This window comes from Eumetopias jubatus, unplaced genomic scaffold, assembly GCF_037043125.1.
Source record: "Eumetopias jubatus isolate StellerSeaLion01/CBP00866 unplaced genomic scaffold, mEumJub1_p1.0 scaffold_3, whole genome shotgun sequence".
In the NCBI taxonomy this organism is placed as follows: domain Eukaryota; kingdom Metazoa; phylum Chordata; class Mammalia; order Carnivora; family Otariidae; genus Eumetopias; species Eumetopias jubatus.
The window spans coordinates 191972784-191993045 of record NW_028274809.1 but is presented as its reverse complement, the minus strand read 5'-3'; the positions used below and the strand labels follow the sequence as shown (position 1 = coordinate 191993045).

Genomic DNA, 20262 nt, shown 5'->3' with positions numbered 1-20262 from the left:
AGCTGTCCTCCAGGTACCCTGCCCTTGGGGACACCCCTACCAGTTCCTAATGTCATGAGAAGATGGGTGTCATTAGGGAAACCCTGGTGTCAGCTCCCGGGCCCGAGTTTGGGATAAAACGTCAGGAACGGGAAGAAGACCCACCAAGGCTGCAGGAAGGAATCAAGGCTGGTCCCATTGCGAGTGGTCAGAGCCCATGCAGAGGGCTCGCAGGGCTGTGCCTAGAGTCAGCAAGGTTGGAAACCAAGGCTGGGAGGCCAACGCCATCTGTGGTCCCCAGATAGACAAGGGGGAGCTCCCCGCGGGACACGGGTGAGCCCCACGTCCTTCTGGTTCCCCTAAAGTCCCACCACCAGCCGGCGATGGAGCCATGAGCAGGATTCAACAGAGTCCTGATTCAGAGGCTGAGTCGATTTTTAAAGTCTATCTCCAGGCACGCAGCAGGCCTGAATGAGGGACACGCGAGCCCATGGGCCCCGAGAGGCATGCGCCGTAACGAGGACGGTGTGATGGTTGCACACGGCAAGCGGCGGGAGGCCTGGCGAGGGTCCTGAGCACACACGTCGCATCCCCGTCCTGCTGCCTCACAAGCCGCACAGAACTACGTGGACGTGTACGCGCTCGCGTGGGGTCATCTCCAAGAACGGTGCCAAAAATACCAGATGGCGGAGTGGTAGAGGTGCACTACTCGCCATGCAATTACATGCAGGTGCAGATGCATGTCTTCCAGGGCCTCGCGGGCATCCGAAACGATGCCCACAGAGCTGGGAGGGCGCTGGCTCCCACAACGGGAAGGAGGATCACCAGGAACAGTAAATGAGGGGAACCTCATTACTCCCTAAGAGAACTATTTCTACACGTACCCTCTCAGACGACCAAGCGCTCAGACAATCCTAAGTCTGATCCAGATTCAGAACACATTTCTCACCTAACAATTCCTTTTAAAAAACTGCCAAAGATCTGTCCACGGAACACAGAATGAAAATAACTAATCGGGTCATCACCGAAGATACAGCGTCAGAATGTGTGAGATCAACATATGAAAAACGCAGGTAGACACTCGGCCACCACATTGGCAACCTTCCCACGAGTGGTGCACAGTGACGCAGGGGCTGCCGCCAAACGACAGAACCAACGCGCTGGTTTGCAAAGGTGAGTGTTTGACTCGGGCATCGCGAATGATCTGGGAGGAAGGATGATGTACGCAGGGTTTTAAATGTGTTTTTCTGGGGGACAGTTTCTTTCCCTGGGATAGCACAGTCTTCATAGGGTTTGACCTTCGTAAGATGTGTCAGCCCCGGAGCACATCGTGTTTCATGCATCCAACTTACCTTTTGTCCCGGAGAACCTTTTTCACCATCGAAGCCAGCAGCACCCTGGATGGAACAGAAAAGAGGAGCCCCAGCTCAGAACATGCAGCCACATTTTCCGGAAGGCACGGTTCCGGCACCTGATGCGGGCTAACATAAAACACTTTACTATGAAATAGCAAAGCCATCTGGAGATTCTTTTTATTTTCTAAAGGAGGTGGATCGTTTTAGCGACACTTTCATGGAATGCATCATATCTGCCCCTTAAGGAAATATGGAGAAGTCGGTAAGGACGTTGTGGTTCGACCAGTGGAGACAGAGCAAGGCCTGCACTCCAACTTCCTCAGGAGTCTCTTCCTATTTTCGAAGATTCTAACACACGTCTTTTTAGTGGTAGTGCCTACCAGAGAGTCACCACCAGGCCACCTTCTCCGTTCTGGCCACGGCGCTGGCCACGCTTCCCAGCTCGGTGGGCAGGTGACCAAGGTCTGGCCGACGGAGGGAGGGCAGGAGTGGCAGGTGTCATTTCAGGCCACACTCTGAAGGAGGAGGTGTGCCCTCGGGCATGGGAGCCACAGGTGCTGAATCTCCTTGGGGGAGACACTCCCCCGACACTCCACCCCCGCCCCCCGTCCTGCTAGGAACACTTCTGTTGGACTCTCAGGGAAACAAGAATCAAGTTCTTGTGTTGGAGCAAGTCCACCAGGTTGTCCGCACAGGTTCAGTTAGTCTCCCTGACAGAAGCAGTGAGGTCTCTGTTCTGCTCCCGCCTTCCTCCAAGGGGGGGGCACAGTCTCAGACAGCAGTCCCTGGGGGCCACTCTGGTCGGGCTGCTGGGAGCGGGGGGGCTGTGTGAAGTGGGGGGAGGGAGGGCATATGCAACATCTCTGTACCTTTACCTCAACCTCACGGGGAACCCAAAACTGCTCTGAAAAATGCAGTCTGCTTAAAACACACACCGAACAAACCGCAGTCACAGAATGCAAGGCTTACCCGTGGGCCCAGAAAACCCATGACTCCTTCTTCTCCCTTCAAGGATATGCCCTAGGAGAGAACAGAGACATCAGGCGGCCGGCCGGTCACGCTTCCCCCGCTTGGGGGTTCCAGCCCCCCCACTGGCCAGCGTGCCTCCCAGGGCTCCCGGTCCACCGCGGCGTAACCCAGGGTCACAGAGAGTCAGCCAGGAGGCCTGGATTATCGTCAGTGCCGGACCCCATCGGCGTCGTCACGTAGCCAGTGACGCCAGGAGGGCTGGGAACATGGGGCAGGCGTGACAAGGACGAGACGGCAGGGCAACGATGCGCTGGCCCCGGAATGGAAGCTGCCGCCAAACCTGCCGGGGCCTTGAGCCCCACACCTGTGCTCTGGACGCACTGAGGTTCCGTGCGCGAACCCCAGGAAATGTTGATTAACTAGTGTTTGTGATGCAAAAGGGAAGACAGTCTAAAACCGTTTTCTGAAAGGAGGCAGCAAAGCGTGCTCGGAGTATCAGGTGGATGCCGCCAGAGCGCCTGGGGACATTGAGAGCTGGGGGCCCCCCAGTGAGGAGAGACTGCTCAACTTACTTTTACTCCCGGCTCCCCATCACTCCCCTTTTCACCCTGTGAAGACAAGGAAATGTAAGGCCGGCCGTTAATTCAAGAATGGAAACGATGGATCAGGGTTTGTTGTGGTCCCCAGGAGTATTTAGTGAAACCGTAAACAATGATTATAAATGCATCAGAATAAACAACTCCTACATTTTGCAGCTTCAGAATTCAAGAGAAAAAAGGTGCGATTTCTTCTGGATCTTCACATTAGCCGTTAAATCACATATATTATGTTTCACACAATTGTGAGGCTGCCTGTCTTCTCTGCGTGGGGTCGCTGGGTCTCCCCCCGACCCCCAGCGGCAGGCAGACCGGACGTGCTGTGTTGGAGCACACAGCCCCTGACCAGAATATTTGTCTGAATAAGATATTCTTAGGAGGGTCCTCTGAGAAAAAGACACATTTGGAATGTACGAAAATCCCAAGCAAAAGAGACTTTATTTGGAAAGCAGTGTTAATTTTATATGATCTGAAAGATCTTTCATTTATATGAAAAGACGTAGTGACCAACTGGGTTCCTTTCCCCATCTCTGCTGGGACAGTGCCCAGGATCCCCATCCCGCTGCGGCAGCCTCCCGCAGGCTGGCCGGGCCCCGGCCCCAGCCCATCCTGGTTGCAGAAGGTGAAGGAAGTGTGAGGTGCAAGCTTGAGCACCTCACATTGATTCAACTGCTCTGGCCTCGATCCACCCCTGGCGCCCCTCCTGAGACTGGATACCTGGCTGATGGTCGGGGCACCATCAGGAGCCAGAGTTCTGCCTGGATCCCACCTATGACTGGATGGGGCCCCCCTCCTGCCTGGTTGTCCAGGGGTGTCCTGCTCTAAACTCAGCTGGCTCATGACCGCCTGCTCCTGACGAATTTTCCCTGCATTCCGCCTCACACCCGCCACCGCCCAAGCCACTTCTGTCCATGGTCAGGTGGCTCTTAAGTCAGGCACAGCTCCCTGAGGCCTGCCTTCTCCCACCCACGGCCGTGCACCCAATCCCCATCCGGACAGATACTTGAGAGCCGGAATTAGATTCTACGTTTGGGGTTTTCACTTTGGTTCCCAGGCACTGTCTGTGCCCGACCTAATCTGGGGTTTCCACTGTGGTCTCCACTCCGCAGCAACACGAGGTTGGCGTTACCGTCTTCATTAGGCACAAGGGCGCTGGAACACTTACTTGCGATGGTTCAGTGGCCTGTCTGAGCAAATGAGTGGTAAAGTGGGGTGTTTTAGACTCCAAGACTATACTTTTTATCAGACAAAATATTAATGGAATGATAAAAGTCAGAAAACTGACTTTGATGCAAAAACACCCACAACAATGCTCCATGTCAGCAAAGAGTAAAACTAGGTTTATTTTGCCAAATACAACATTTTGCTCAAATAGTTCCATATCCTGGCTTTGAATTATGCTCTGACCACTAACCTACGCCTGCACAGGGGTCTGCATACATATTCGAGATTGCTTCATGAATTCTCGTATTGTCTCAAATTTGTCACAACTTTTGAAGATAAGAGACGGGTGCACCCGTGTGAGTGTGGGCAGTGTTTTCCTCCACGATGTAGCAGTTGGATGGTGAGGACTCTCTGGCTCTGTGATTGTTTTAAAAAGATCGAAGAAAGTTCCTTTTATTTTCCTCTTCTCCTTATTTTAGTTCTATTGGGAATATAGTCAGTTTTGCTGAAGCCTCTTTACCTTATATTGATCTGGGTGGAACATTTCCTTCATGGGTCCGATGATGGCATGGTGGGTGTCTGAGGGAATCCCATTGGGTCCTGGCAGGCCCATGTCGCCCTGTGAATGGTTTAGCAAAAACAGTTATCTTTAAATTGGAAAGACACTCTTCAGTGTGAATAAAAGCACCACCACAAACTGCTATTTCTATTTTTGCATATTGTTTACCACAAGTACATCAATTTTGTAACGTTATAATCACAGTATAAAATAAAATGATCACAATGCAAAATTATGTGTGTCTCCTGCATTCATAATCATTTATAATTTATTCAGAAAAGGTGTTTAGGTTGTTCACGAGTTTGGGTTGCATTTGCTTCTGTGGAGTTACCTCCTTATGAAGAATTTCTCCACAAGGGGCTAAATATCTTCATATTAATGTATTACTCTAATGCTTTCCAAGATTGGGGCCAAGGTATAAGAAAAGCCTAAGAAATGAAAGACCACCCCAGTTTCACCACTGTTTCACCAGTTAAGAGTATTTTTATATTATAAAAAGTAGCATCTTCAATAAACAAAATAGCTCAAGCTTCTTCAGATGGCATTTTTTGTCAAGGCTGAAAGATTTATAAACTTTCTATAAATCAATGTGCTTTTCTGTTTCTCATAGAATTTAAATTTGAACAATTTTTAAGACATGAGATCATTGTGATTAAGTGGTTAATTCAGTATGGTTAGTTAACAACTTGCTATTCCTGAGATATGATGACCCTAACACGCTCAGCACAGAATCAAGGATGTTATTATTGAACTAAGGAAAAACAGTGAAGTCACAGACTAGGAGGAAAAGAATGCAGAAACTAACAACAACAAAAAACCCAAAAAACTCCAGGCAAGTGGAAGAGTCATGGCTTGCCAAAAGACTTTCCTATAAGAGCATTAAAAAAGCCACAAATGGATCCTCCGAAAAGTTGTAAGAAGTATTTGATCAAATTATTTTTGAGATTTTTGAGGTACAGCTTTAGTGTTATAACAGTTTTTATAAAATATAGACTGTTTTATCAAAAATATTTATACATTCTGTTACAATATATTGCTTTTGCCCTCAGTCACTGCCAATATAAAATCTGGATCCAGTGGCCTAAAATGTACAAATGCACTTAACGTAAATGCTGGAGTTTGAGGTATCTGCTTGGCCACTGTACAGAAGTGATGAAGTGGTGAAATTAAATAATAAGCCTACAACACAGAATACATTACAACTTGCACATATACGTGTCCGCAGCATGTAAACAATGATAATCCCTACGTTTTAACAGATAGAGTTCCCTTCTACAGTAGACACAAGGACAACATGAACTGAGTTGATAAATGTACAATGAATATCAGAAAAGGAGTAATTGGTTCACTGATTTTAGAAGAAGGTATGATTGAACGTATCAAGTGTCTAGACTTTGGGAATGCACACAGGTAATATAGTATCTTGGTTCAGGCCAATCAGAAGTCCTCATTCTTAAAATTTTAAGTAAATGCTGATGTTTAGTTGTTATTGTTTGTTTCAGCATGGTTTAATAAACAAAAAATTGTTTGGCAAGTAGCTCTGTTGGAAAGCTATGAGGCTTGTTACATGGTTGGTAAAGATAAGGCGATAAGAATTTTCTCCTGATAAATACGGAAAATTTGTAAAACAAGACATCAATTCATTTTTTTTTAAAAAGCCAAAAAATGTGTACAAACTACTACATTTTTTTGATATTACAGTAATTTCATTTAAAAAAAGAGCATTTGCCTTATTCAAACAGAATTACTATGTGTAAATAGTAATAGCATCCCAAGCCCTTTTGTTCTTTTTGTAAAATATGGCTAAAAATGAAGTGAAACGTTTAATCTTCCTTCCACTTAAGGCACAGCTAGAGGCTGTGGGAGAGTGTTTTTTGGCATTTTCATCATTAGCAAGAAACACTTTTCGTGTGATGCACAGATGGTGAAGTCTATCAGCTTGCAGCATTATTAGGCAGGGTTCCTGCACCATATGCTCACCTCCTTTGGTATTTCCACATGTAAACTACATGATACAAAGTTGAGCCCGGATGTCACCGAGCGTGAGCAGGAGATAAAGGATAGGATGTATCAGCTGCAGAAGGAGGGACTTGCAGGGCTGCCCTGTGAGTCCGCCAACATTACATCTACAAAAATGCCTGGAACCACTTGCTCACCTTCCCCTTACCTGTCGGGCCCTTGATATTTTCTTATTAATATTTGAATCAACTCTAGAGACTACAGACATTCACTTCATTTACATTCCGCCTGACGTGCCTACTGTCCCTTCCGTTCATGATTTCTTCCCAGATTTTTCTTCTTTTTATGTTCTTTTACTACGTTGTCATATTTCATTGAACAGGTATTTACATCTTTATGTTTGGATGTTTCAATGTTTTGCTTTTTAAATTTTTTTCTATGTTATTAACACAAAGAAAAAGTCTTTCTCTTCAGACCTGAGAAGTACTGGATCCCACTCAGTGTGGTGTCCCATCAAAAAGCACAGTGGAAAACAAAATGAAAATCTGCAAACAACGAGGCCACAGAACAAAGGTATTTCACGGTGGGCCGGAGGTTTTGTGGTGAATGCGACGGGTTATGTGTTGGTGAGGCTTTGCCTGCTGAGCTTGTCACACACGTGGCCTCAAGTGATGCTCGTGAAGGCCCACGGTCTCTGCCTATTGGCAGCGCAGGGGATTACAGACACCCATGCGGCCTTCCTGCTCGCTTGTGAGCCCGGCCAGGGCAGGCCGTCTGGTCCCTGCGCAGGCTCCATGTTGGCCTCTGGCTCCCGCCTCAGCCGCCACGTTGGGACACCCCGGGGCAATGCCCTACTCTGTGGGTGCTGCAGACAGCCGAGGTCATGTCTGTGTCGGAGGTCTGGCCGGGGCTAACCTACACTGCGGGCTCTCACCGTCTTAGCGACCCGTCACTATAATCGGAGCCTTTTCCACAGCCCGGCACTTTACAGTGATGATTTCCTATGCAAATGGCCAAGACAACCGCATGGAAAACTGTCGTTAAAATGATTTATTTCTTAATTGCTAAGCAGGCCTCCGCTTTAATCTCTTAGGTTTCCTTACCTTTTCACCCTTTTCTCCATAAAAGCCAAGTCCTCTGTTGCCCTAAAAGAGAAATGATTTTTCTAAGTTTTTAAAAGTCATTCATCACAGTGAAATAATTTTTTTTTTAAGAAAAAGAAATGTAAGATCTGCTTGCAGCATACTGAACAACTATCCTTGCAGAATATTCCAGAGTTCCCTCCCCAAAGCTATCTGACACAAAAGAAAGCAAATGTCCTTCCTTTTGTGAGTTCCACATATAGACCACGTAACAGGTGTCACGTTATGTGAACCGGGGCAGGCTGGGGTCACGTGGGGTTGCAGAAAGCAGCACCTCCCAGCGCCTTCTGTGCATTCCCCGAGATTAGGTCTGAGTGATGAAAACAATGGGGAGCAGAAACACGATGCGCTCTTCTTTAATACACGTGTGCTTTTGAGAAATCTGTACTTTATACTCGAAGCAAAACCTCGAAAATAGTGGGCTAACATTGGAGAATATTTTAGTTTGTTGTTCAACCATCCCGAGGATCGGGATGTTGGCTGAGTCAATAATTCTGCACTTGCTGTATGAGCTAGTGCTCTGCGACTGTCGAGCTCCCGGCCGCACGATGAACGTGGACGCCACGGGCGGTGGGAGCTTGTGTCCTCACCGCAGGTGAGTGGCAGAGCTCAGACCTGCTCCCGGGTCCCGTGGACTCGTTCGGACACCTGTCATCTGCAGACATGATGGTCTCAGAGCGTGTCTTCAAGTCCAGCCCGAAAGACCCAGGAAGCAGCCATCTCCCGTATCCGAGGATCATGATTCAGTGTCCCTTCTGCTCCGCCTTTTCTCATTTTGGTAAGATAATCCTAACTTCACAAACACTTCGATCCTTTTAATGATTTTAGGGGATGGTGATTCTCTGGGCTGGGCCCCGACTTAGCAAGGACTCAGCAGATTCATGAGGAGGGTGGACGTATGTTAGAGAACAGACGTGCCCTGAAGCCCAGGGCAAGCCCGACAAGAAGCTGCCCTCCACACTAACACAGATGATAGAAATCATGTTCCTCTCTTTGGCCTGCAAACAACTCTGCTTCCCCCCCAGGGTCTCCAGAGTCCCGCCGCGACAAAGGACCACGTGGGGTCCTATCTGGTCTTTCTCTCGGCAGTGTCCCGCCCGCCCCCTCCCATACCCAGATATTCTCCAAAAATAAAAACAAAGCCTTTAATTAACTTTTGCTTTTTTGCTCCTTTCCCACCTGGCTGGGAGCTGAAATCAAAGCACAGAAATGCAGCCAGGCTAGATCAGAATGCGATTTGCTGGGGCCCCTGCCGTCCCTCTGCCCCGTGAGCTGGTTGTCCGAGTCCCCAGGAAGTGACCTGGCAGAGGGTGAGGGCTGTTTGTGTTGCAGCCAAGTGGGGATCTGAGGCGACCCTGGGGCTTAGCCGCCCCGTCCTACATCCGCTTCTCTTGGCTCTGAGCCTTTCCCACCCTGCTTGTGGCTACAAGACAGTGGGGAGCCCAGTGGTGGGGGCAGCAGGCTTAATGAGCTCCAGCCCCAGCCGGAAGCCATGTTAGAGGTGATGGGAGCAGGGGGGTGGGCCTGGGGGCCCCGGGGGGTGGTGGCGGCCAAGGTCCCCTGGAGGTCACAGAGATGAGGTTTCCGTGGGGCAGACATGGGAATGTGCGGGCCCACGGGATGGTCTTTCAACGTTGGTAAGGGCAGCCCAGCAGTTCTGATGCATGTCGTGTCTTGATCACACACTCCTGCTGTTGGTCTTGCACAGTTACCCAGCTCACCCCGGTGACACTGAACCCTAGTTCTGTCTACAGGTTCTGACAAGCCACCTACTTTCCTGTGCTCCATCCAACTTAATAACCTTTCTCTGATGGAAACAGCACAGCTCTGGGCTCAAGCTTGACTTGAAAATCCCTGACTGTATCCCCAGAGGCTGACGACGTCACCCTCAGGCACAAACAGCCTGGTCACATCTGGGTAAGAAGGATGTCACTGGTTGCCCCACACGGATATAGTCACATTTTGTCCCTTCCTGTGCATTCACACAAACGCGAGCTGCTCCTGCATCTGCATTTCCAATCAAATGTCCATCAGTGCGATTTTCATACAATGGCTGGCGTTATGTGATTTGCAGACAACAAATCATTCACTGTATCCACCTAGGCGATGTGTCAACTACTGCAGGGGTACCTCTGGATTCATCTTTGGCATTTATAACATTAAGTCCTAAAAACCTACAAAATTGTTCTCATCAGGAAATAAATAACACGCTGTTGTCCCCCAAGTAGTTCTACGGTCAAGAAGGGTACGCACAAGTATGCGAGCACCGCCCCCCGGGCCACCCCGGCCCCACCCCCATAACCCACTTACTGGCTGCCCTTTTGGTCCAGGGGGTCCAGGCGGGCCCTGCACAAAGACAAAGAAATTTGTAAACTGTTTTCTTTATCCCAGGGCCCAGATAACATCTGCTAGAAAGCTCTGGGAAAGCCATCTCCTGCATGTTCAGAAGCCTGTGTAAAGCCTGTGTAGCATGCATAGAGGTTTCTGGTACATCTGTCTGGGTGGGGAGGAAAGCCTGGAGGCGGAAGGCCGGGTCAGGCCCGGCTCTCAGAACTTGCCGGCGGGCCGTGGACAGCTGCTCTGGGTGTGCTTTCCTGAGTTCAGACTTCGGACTTCACCCGCGTCCTACTCTGGCTCGCTCAGACCCCTTGCAAGGGCCCAGGCCTTGTCACTGCAGAGACCGCTTCTCCCAACCCCCCCCCCCCCGGGGCTCCCCTCGGGACACCGTCTAGCACGTTTTGCTGGTGGGTCAGCAAATGTTCGTGAACAGAATTAATCTACAGGCCCCAACTGCACAGTTGGAAGTCCATCTGCAAACATCGCTATCTTTCTGCAAAGCCTTCAGTGTCAACACGGCACTTAGGATGAGGCTGCAGAACCTGCAGCTGTCCAGTCAGCTCGGGACACGGCAGGTCCGGCCGTTGTTGTGGATTTCCCTGAACCGTGTCTGCGAAGAATACCCGCCTCACCACTGCTATGCGTGCCGTGAGCAAGCCGACAACGGTGTGCAGTAGGAAGGCAAAGAGCCTGTGACCACATAATCCTCATCTCAACGGCTTTCTGCAAGAAGGTCTCTCTCCACCTGGAGACAAATCTCTCCTAATGTTGTTCGAGGCCCGCCTTAGGGCTAAACTTCTGGGGAAGGAGAGTCAGAGACCCGGTGGGGGCGGTTTGGCTCCGGGCCGTTGGGCAGTGGGGGATGTGGCCTCTTCTTTCCGGATCTTTCTTTCCTTGCAGCAAGCCCTCCGTCACCCAGCATTTGTCCTGTTGCAACTCACTTGGTCATTCAAGTTGCAAGGGTAGGGAACACCCGTAGACCGCCACTCAGGTGGGGCACTAGGGCCATTTTGTTCACTGATGTCTAATACCTCACTTGTGATGATGGGCACGCCTGGGCAGAGCCCACTACCTCCTTCTTCACCGACTGCACTATGATCTGCTTTGCCCAGGGATAACAGGCCCCTGGTTGGTGGGCTGGGTGTGGGGCTGAGAGAGCTTCTGTGTGACTGGAGGGGCGCCCAGCCAGCAGCAAGTCAAAATTTGACATGGTTGGTGGTGATCTGGTGCCCACAAATTTCAAGTCCTCATTCTTCATCCTTAATAGTACCAAAATGTACGCAAAGGATGACCTGTTTTGTCTGGACACTTTCTACAGTGACCACAAGCATCCCAGCTGTATCCTGAAGCTTCCACCCGCATCAACACCGAAGAAGCTGGCTCTCTAGAGGACGCCTCCACAGAGGTCCAAGAGTGGTACTTACTGGTCTTCCCGGAGCTCCAACCGGACCCATCTGTCCTATAGGCCCAGGACGGCCGGGGGGGCCCTAAGGACGGGCAGCAAGAGTAGTCCATTAAGAAGGGTAGACTGGTATTTGGAGTCCTGAGTTCTTAAAATTCTGCTTGGAACATTCTCTACTAAAAACGGAACTTACCTGGAAACCAACCAAGCCAGGATCTCCGGGTTCACCCTAGTTGAGAAGACATAATGTTAAGGGTTCTGGTTTTTAACGAAATCTTTAGATCTAGTTACATTTTATCACAACCAGGGACTTGCTAATGTTACCTCCTATCTGGGGCATTGTGAATATGGGAAAGGTGTGCACCCACAGTTGAATATCACCCCAATGGGATAGCGATGATTTTTAACTTCATCATGGTGTTGGGTGGTTCCGCCACCCCAGGCGTCCCCCATTCTCGCATCCTCACAACTCAGCCATACTTGGAAAGCACCGTCATTAATCAGGAGTTTACACTGAATGCTTAGTCTCGAGTCCCGTATCTAGCGAACATACCCTGTATCTGTCGCGGTCCACACTGGATAGCGCATACGGCTCGCCTTTCTCTCCTTTGGGTCCTTGGGGCCCCTACGGTAGCGTGCATGCGGGAGACAGAAAACAAAGAAACACCTGTTAACATTCAGTGCAGCTGTGGTCACCTGGGTGATTAAATATTGACTTTTATGGGCAATGTCTATCGCTTATTTAGGTTATTCTGGACACCAGTCACTACATTTGGCCACAAAGGTGAGACGTGCACTTTTACATTTACCCAAGAGTATCTTCCTTCAAAGTTAAAATGGAAATATTTTATAGGACTTACGTTAGTTTCGAAAACCCCAACCAAATGCTCAGTAAACTAATCCTTTGGGATACCAACATGTCATTTTTCTGCGTAATCATGTTTTTGTCTTTTCTTTGGCGTTAAGGTGTTAAAAATATTAACACATGCCCCGAAGCACCATTTTTGGGAGAGATACTGGGTCATTCTCTTAAACTGGAATCGTGACAAATGTACGTGGTGCGTATGCACATACATATGTGCATAAATGCCTTTTGATGCCTGCCGATAAAAATCGGTATTTTGGGGACGCCCGGGTGGCTCAGGCAGTCAAGCGTCTGCCTTCGGCTCAGGTCATGATCCCAGGGTCCTGGGATCAAGCCCCGCGTCGGGCTCCCTGCTCAGTGCGGAGCCTGCTTCTCCCTCTGACTGCTGCTCCCCCTGCTTGTGCTCGCACTCTCTCTCTCTCAAATAAATGAAACCTTTAAAAATATCAGTATTTTAAAGTAATGGACATATATTTTTTTAAAGATTTTTTATTTATTTTTTAACAGAGAGGGAGACAGCGAGAGAGGAAACACAAGCAGAGGGAGTGGGAGAGGGAGAAGCAGGCTTCCCGCGGAGCAGGGAGCCGGACGTGGGACTCGATCCCAGGACCCTGGGATCATGACCTGAGCTGAAGGCAGACGCTTAACGACGGAGCCACCCAGGCTCCCAGGAATGGGCAAATTTATTGATAATGAAAGTTTCATGATATTAGAGCAAACCAGAAAGTGATGGTCCTCGTTGAGAAGTGGAACCACACAAAAAAGACAGCCAAGGAAGGAAGACCTGCAAGGCGGGGGCGAGAAATCCACTAGCTTCGCAGGAAACACGGGGAAGAATGCACGATTGCTCTTCCCCAACCTTAAAAACGTTCTCCTACCAAGTAAGATATTGATATAACCCCGACTTTGCAATACTTAGAGGGTATGAGGGTCGTAATATAGTCCTGAAAACCATTTCAAGATTTTTTGCAAAGACCTGAAAACAGCCTACAAAATAGATGAATACGAGAACATCTTCCATTAAAAAGAGCTCACTTCTACCTGTCAGGGCTGGAGAATGTTTCTCACATCACAGAGGATTTTAGAATCTAACGAGACGGTGACTCACGGGGCATTCTGTCAAGCTTTAAGCCTTTTTATTTGAGTTTTGCTATTACTGTTACTCACTGTCACTTGAAATGCGGCCCGCGGAGAATGCGGTGACACTGGTAAGATTGCACAATATAAATCAAGCCCATTATTTTCTATTTCGTTTACAGAATGAATAAGGAGAACGAAGTTCTTTGGACCCAGGAAAATCACACCGAGATGTCTGCAGGACCATCTCCTTCATCCTGACCGCCCGCTGAGGACAGGGGAGCGACCTTCCTGGGGGTGCGAGAAGCAGGTAGAGCATGCCCGCCCACTCGCCCTGGCCGTGGGGTCCACAGGAGACAACCTGCGCTCCTTAGAAAGTCTCTCTGGGACAGTTTCTAAAAGGGCCTTCTGGATGGGCCGGCGGGAGGCACATGACGTCCTCCAGGCCTCTGCTGACAAGTGCCAGCCGGCTAGCTTCCAGAGCTAACCGCTGGTCGGCCCGCGCATGCTGGTACTCACGGGAGGGCCGAGGAACCCGTCGGGGCCAACGGGTCCCTGCCGGCCTACGTCTCCTCTGGTTCCGTTGCAGCCGTCATAACCGGGCGGTCCTCTGGGCCCACCTTGCCCGGGGTGTCCCTGGGACGAGAAAAGCAAGTGAGCCTTCCAGCACACACACTTGTGGTTCTCATGAGCAGTGTGATAAAACAGCTCTGTATCTTCCCATCCTGCATGAACCCATGGGAAAAGATAACCTGGAACGAGCAGATGAAGGAATGGAAGATTAAGTAAACAGGGGCACACGGGCACAGTTCTAAGCAGGAGAAAGCCTTCCAGACAAAGTTCTGTTTCCCAGGGGCTCTGGTGAAGAAGTAAATTGTCTTTGGTCTAGTGGAAGGTCTGTCTTAGCAGGGGCAGGTCATGGTCGACTTCGAAGTTCTAGAAAACATTCTGGAAGCAGCCAGGTCCTGCAAGGACAACAGGGTGCCTCTATATGTCGTGCCCAACTGAGCTCCAGAGCGTGAGTCTGACTGAGCCACATCCTACACGGGGAAGATTCGTGCACCCCGGGAGGGATTTCATGTGACTGCACCCTCTGCAGAAGAACTGACTTCCTCTCATTTGCTTTCTCGGGGGAACACTCTGTTTTCGATTTTAAACTCGAACAGAAAGCAAGTCAGATGTTCTGAGGTGGTGGTGGAGGGAAGGCAGTGTGATCAAATGTCTTTCGAATGACGGGAGACAGTCAGGCTGAGTTTGTGGGTGTCCCACCTGCATTTGTCTGGTTCCTGCGACATCCGGGGGCTGGGCTAGTAACCCACAGTTTATTGTGCTATTTCTTCCCACAGCAGATGCTCAGATATATGCTATCGTGTTAGCTTCTTTAAAATTTTGATTTTGTTGACAGCAGACCAAACGTATATTCCAGAGTGATTTTTTGAGGCCATGTTGGATGGCTTTTAGATTTGAGAAATTTGGGACATTTCAAGATAAATGAACAAATCCTACACTGAGGGCCAGGACCCTGAATGATATTAAGAAACAGGACGAGAAAAGTAGCATTTTTCTTTGGATGTACACCTCTTTGCTTTAGATATCCAAAGCCATTGCTTTAACTAGCGCCATCAGATAAGAAGAGATATAGCAGACTTCCAGTCAGCTGTCTTGGGGGACAAGAGACATCCCAGCCACCCTGTTATATCACACGGTATGAAAGCTGATCCTTCAAATTCGGCTGGAGAAAACAAGCTCAGTAGGTGTTCTGCTCATGATCTGTGGTATTCTATGATGCTTTCCTTAAACTGAGTTCTTCACTCTTCTCCTGATTTGTCTGTCTGCTGCTGGTCCTTCTTGCCCTCTTAGAATCGATCAAACTCATTTGAAATTGTGCTCCAATTGACGTTAGTTTGAGATTGTTCTTCAAAGAAAAATTTTAGTTATATTGAGCTGACCGCTCCTATTGGTTCAGCATCTAATTAGATATACCTCTAAGATCTGATGGCATATCACATTTTATGTCTGACTTCTAAACAGCTAAAATTAGCCTGGTCCTTCAACATCACATTCCTGAGCTGCTTCGAGGTGGCAGGTGGCCCTTCAGCTCACGTTTGCTGTTCCAGAGCCCTGTGGCTAGCAAGTGAGGCTGTCTTGAGCAGCCTTGGAGATTCTGCAGAAACCTGCTGGATCTGTGCTCACTCGAGCGATCACTCCCTCATGTGACGATACTTCCTCTCTAACTTGTAAACTATTTGCTCCTCATATTAAATGATTATGAAGTGGAAAAACAAATTGAAATATGATTCAGGTGAGTTACAATATTTTTCCATGAGATCACTCCATTTAAACTCAGATTTCAACTTCCAGAAGACAAAACGGATGGGTGGCCCTAAGAGCTCAAAGAAGCAGTTTAAAAATGGGCGATTTGGTTTGAGTAGGAAAATACTCTCCTTGTTTACCCCTGGAAAGCTACGGATTCTTCACCTCTGCCAATTTCTCAAGATTCTGACTAATGGGAAAGTGACCTCCTTACTTGGTCACGGCTGTGTGTTGTGACTGGTGAGCATGAGCCCCCATCCAGGTGACACCGGGTCACCACTACCCAGGCCTCACGTCTCTGTGGGGGCTTCCTCTCTCTAGCTCCGGGAGCTTCCTTCTCCTGGATGTGTGGCTCAGGCTCTGAAGGAAAAGCTCTCCCTCTCTGGGATGGCTCTCACGCCCTCCTTCCCTCGCTCTCCTATGAGGCAGCGGCCTCGGGAGTGTGTGTGTGTGTGTGTGTGTGTGTGTGTGCATGCGTGCATGTGTGCATGTTAACACGGTGACGCGGGACACGCTGTGTGGACTAAGGGCCCAGACATGTGCATACGGCTCCTGAAGCAGATGTCCTCAGACTTCAGCAGCGGGCGGCTGCGTGTGTGATAAACACATCTATCCCCACAGCCAGGATCTGCAGGAAGTGGACCCTGGGAAATCTCCTCGCGGGTCCTTGTGAAGGAGGCTGGGAGTCAGGCTGCTCTGTTTATTTTTGTATGCCACAAGGAGTAAAGTAAACTGGGTTAGAAAAACACATTTTATTGCATTTGGAGATTTTCTCATGGACGAAGCCTATCTTGTCTTCTCGTTTCTGTGTGGATTTGACTTCAGAGAATTTGGAGGGCTGCATGAATGTTCGGCAGGGCTTCATCACATCCGTGTTCTCGGCCGTGCTGCTCTGTCTGCAGGTTCCAGTGAAATTTCGAGGCTGGCTCCCATTGAGCATATCTGAGCAACAGTCTAGCTTTTTATACAAAACAATGTCTGGCTTCGGCAAAGGAGCTTGGATGCTGAAGCCAAGTCCAGAGGAACGTTTGCAAAGGAAACAATCTGTCCGATATTTGACTGGACTCCGGGGCAAAATTACGCGCATACAGCCTGCCAGGCTCGTGGGGTAAACAGAACAGGAGGCCTGGTCAGAGGCGTTTCTGTAAGTCCTAAACCTATTGCTTAGCATGCGTACCACGTTTTAATATCCCAACCATAGAACACACTCACGGGAATTCCGTCGGCGCCAGGGAATCCAGAAACACCTCTCGCTCCCTGTAAAGAAGGTGGACGAACTTACCGAAGGCCGGGACGCCCACCGCCCGTCACAAAAGTGGAGGGAGGCCCAGCAGTCACCGTACCACGTCTCCTTTCGGTCCGATGGTCCCGGGAGAGCCCCGCTCGCCCTTGTCACCTTTGCGGCCCTGTAGTCCTGGGAACCCCTGCAGGCCTGGGGGCCCGGTGTACCCCTGGGGGCCCACTGGCCCGGGCTGGCCCTGCAGAAATAACAGAGTTCAGTCACCATCGGTCACTCCAGACGTGCATTTTCCATCGGGCTGCCTTTGAAACCACACTTTTCATTCTCAAAGAGCTACAACGCTCCGAGAACATTCTATGTCCACTTCCACCTCCTGTCAGAGTTGCAACAGAGTGGTTTCTGGCTAAGACAAGTCCTAGAGTTGAAAAAGAAAAAAGCATGTTAAATGTGAGAAAAAGTCACCCCAGACTAAAGTGATGTTATTGCAAAATGCTAGTATTGGATCGGGATGAAGGAATCAACCTACTTGGCTTTTTTAAAAGAGTGTTTTCAGTTAAAAAGAAAACTCCAAGCAAATGTCTAAGATTCTGTCTCCATCTCACTATGATGCACGTGACCAGCATAGAACTGTGTCCTGCATCAGGTATCACAATGATCCCCAGATGTCCAAGTGATTTGGTCTTCTCCCCGGTCTACACGCACACTACTCGCACACGCAGAGCAGAATTACAGGTTCCTGGAGCCTATAAAGATCTAGGCCCATAGCCATTGGCCACGGACGGCTGTTATTAAAAAAAGACAAAATGCTGAGCAGGCAAGGATGTGGAAAAGTCGGAGCCCCGAGCCCTGTGCGTGGGAATGCGGAATGCTGCAGCCGATGGGGAGCACGTACCAGTTCCTCTATGAATGAAACAGAGAACTGCCCTACGGTCCAGCAATTCCACTTCGGGGGTAATACTCAAACGAGCTGAAGGCAGAAACACGAACCGGTATTTGTACACCCGTGTTCACCGCGGCGTCTTCCACAAGAGCCAAGGGGCGGAAGCACAGCGCTTGCTGGAGGACGAGGGGTAAACACAACGGGGTCCATCCATGCCCCGGACTATTATTCACCTGGCTGAGGGGCGTGGGGCTCTCACCTCTGAGTTTCGGTACCCTTCCTACACTGCCCACTCCTTTCGGATGCGGGGCCCAGGCGCGGGGAAGTGGAGAGGAATTTCTCTGGGGTGGAAGATACGGATGGAGATTAAGGTAGAGTTGATGGATGCGATCTACCCCAAAGCTTGGGATCCCTGCCTCCTCCAACAAAGGGGAGTTATGGGAAGTCTCCGTAGGTCTCCCTCTGGGCCAAGGTCAGTTTTGGAATTGGTGGGTTCTCCTGCTCTACCCTCCACGTGTTCCAGAGGGTCCAGTCAAGGCAGAAATCACCAAATACTCAGTCTGAGCACAAGTATCGTACATAGTGGTGAAGCTGGGGTATTTCACATCTTCGAAGAACGTGGTAAAAGGGGGCCATGGCCCCTTGTTTGTCCCCTCCTCCTTGAGGAGGGTTGTGCTGGAAGGTGGGCAGCCCGACCTTGGAAACACAAATCCTAGGCTCACCCTAGGCTAGTGCTCAGGGGCCTCTGCATGCTACATTTGCTGAAAGTTTGGGGACAAAACAGGCTTTGAATCCCATTTTTATGGATTTCCCCCAGTTGTGCTCAGTTCTGTTTGCAGCTGTTAGACTATCACCGTCTTGTGATGATGAAGTCCACCCCTAAGCCTTCAAATGCCCCTAATCACGGTGAGGCTTGTAGCTTGTCAGTGTTTACATGAGCAGCCTTTGGGGGATAAAGTGTTGTTCCTTAGCACCGTCCTTGTTACTGTGCAAACTTCATCTCCATCTGGGGGGATTATCGTACGCAGACAACTGGGAGGGGGCATCTGCTCTCAACCAAAGTGGAATTCATGTGTCTTCGAGATGAAAACCCACATTCTCCTTGTGCACTCGTTAACTTTTTCCTCGATTCCCTTTGCTGGGAAAAGTGATAGCGACATCATGTACTCACTTTCCTGTCATTGTCAGTGAACTTCTCTTTAGCCTTTGTTTCTTGGATGGGAAGTCTGGCTTTGGGAATAAAACCAGTCTTTCCTTTCCTGGAGCATGCTGTCACTGTGAAGTTCCCATAAGACTAGTCATTTTAAGGGGCTCCCAGCACATTCACAATGCTCTCTATCCACCAGCTCTGTCTGGTTCTAAAACATCTCTATCACCCCAAAAGGCAGCCCCGTACCCACCAAGCAGTCACTCCCCACTGCCCCTACCCCACCCAGCCCCTGGTCCCCAGGCAGACTGGCACCTGCTCTCGGTGTTGATGGGCTCTATCCACTCTGGGTACTTCCAGTACGTGGAGTCACAGGTAGGGTATGCGGCCTTTGGTGCCTGGCTTCTTCTACTTAACACAACTTTTCTGAGGTTCTTCCGTGTGGGAGCACCTCCCAGTGCTGCATTCGCTTTCATTCAGTGGACGGATGACCACAGTTTGTCCATTGGTCCGTTGACGGACATTGAGGGTGTTTGCACCTGAGGGTTGCTGTGGACAGTACCGCGGTGGATACGCACGCACAGTTATTTCTGGAGCACCTGTTCTCAGCTCCTCGGGGTATAAACTTGGGAAGGGAATTGCTGCACCTTCTGGCAATTCTGTTTCACCTTTCGGAGGCCCTGCCTTGCTGGTTTCCACAGGGGTCGTACGGTGTGCATTCCCAGCAGCAACGTGCGAAGGTTCCAAATTTCACCACGTCCTTGCTGGCACTTGCTTTTTTCCATTTTTCAAAATTATAGCCATCGCAGTGGGTGTGAAGATGGTGTCATTCTGAAGAGATTATCTTGAGCTTCTCACAGACGGAACATTTCGCAAATTCCATCCAGCTTCCGCCCTGGGGAAGGGCCAGGAAGAGTCTGAATTCAACCTTTGTCCCCGGGGACTGGACCCTCACTCTTGCCCGCAGGACACACCCTGTGCGGCTGTGGCTAAACGGGCATTGACGTCAAGGTCAAGGACCTTGCTATGCATGTTTCAGTCATCAGGCCTGAGAGTTCCCCGAGGATATCCTGCCCGCCAGGGCACCTAGTGTGTTTGTAAAGAGCGGCTGGAATGACCAAGGAACGAAAAGGACCTTCCTTTCTGCTAAAATGACCATCGACTTCCATCCTGAGTGGAAAAGTCACAGTCAGAAAACCTACTTCCATCTCTTCTCTTCCTTCTGTTAGAAGTGATGTTAAAAACAAAAATTACCCCAGGAAGTGTAGGACTCTAGTT

General features: G+C 49.5%; 1 protein-coding gene across 1 annotated transcript in view; it reads right to left on the bottom strand.

Moving 5' to 3' along the window:
• COL4A2 (collagen type IV alpha 2 chain) overlaps nt 1–20262 on the bottom strand; it is a 166067-nt gene that overhangs the window by 42135 nt on the left and 103670 nt on the right. Inside the window, exons 4-15 of the mRNA XM_028087375.2 lie at nt 17061–17195; nt 16930–16974; nt 13924–14040; nt 12016–12087; nt 11656–11691; nt 11485–11547; nt 10034–10069; nt 7685–7726; nt 4584–4682; nt 2876–2911; nt 2304–2354; nt 1332–1376 (exon numbers count right to left, since the gene is read on the bottom strand). Of these exons, the coding sequence (XP_027943176.1) occupies nt 1332–1376; nt 2304–2354; nt 2876–2911; nt 4584–4682; nt 7685–7726; nt 10034–10069; nt 11485–11547; nt 11656–11691; nt 12016–12087; nt 13924–14040; nt 16930–16974; nt 17061–17195 (777 nt within the window). The remainder of the gene's footprint in view (nt 1–1331; nt 1377–2303; nt 2355–2875; nt 2912–4583; nt 4683–7684; nt 7727–10033; nt 10070–11484; nt 11548–11655; nt 11692–12015; nt 12088–13923; nt 14041–16929; nt 16975–17060; nt 17196–20262) is intronic.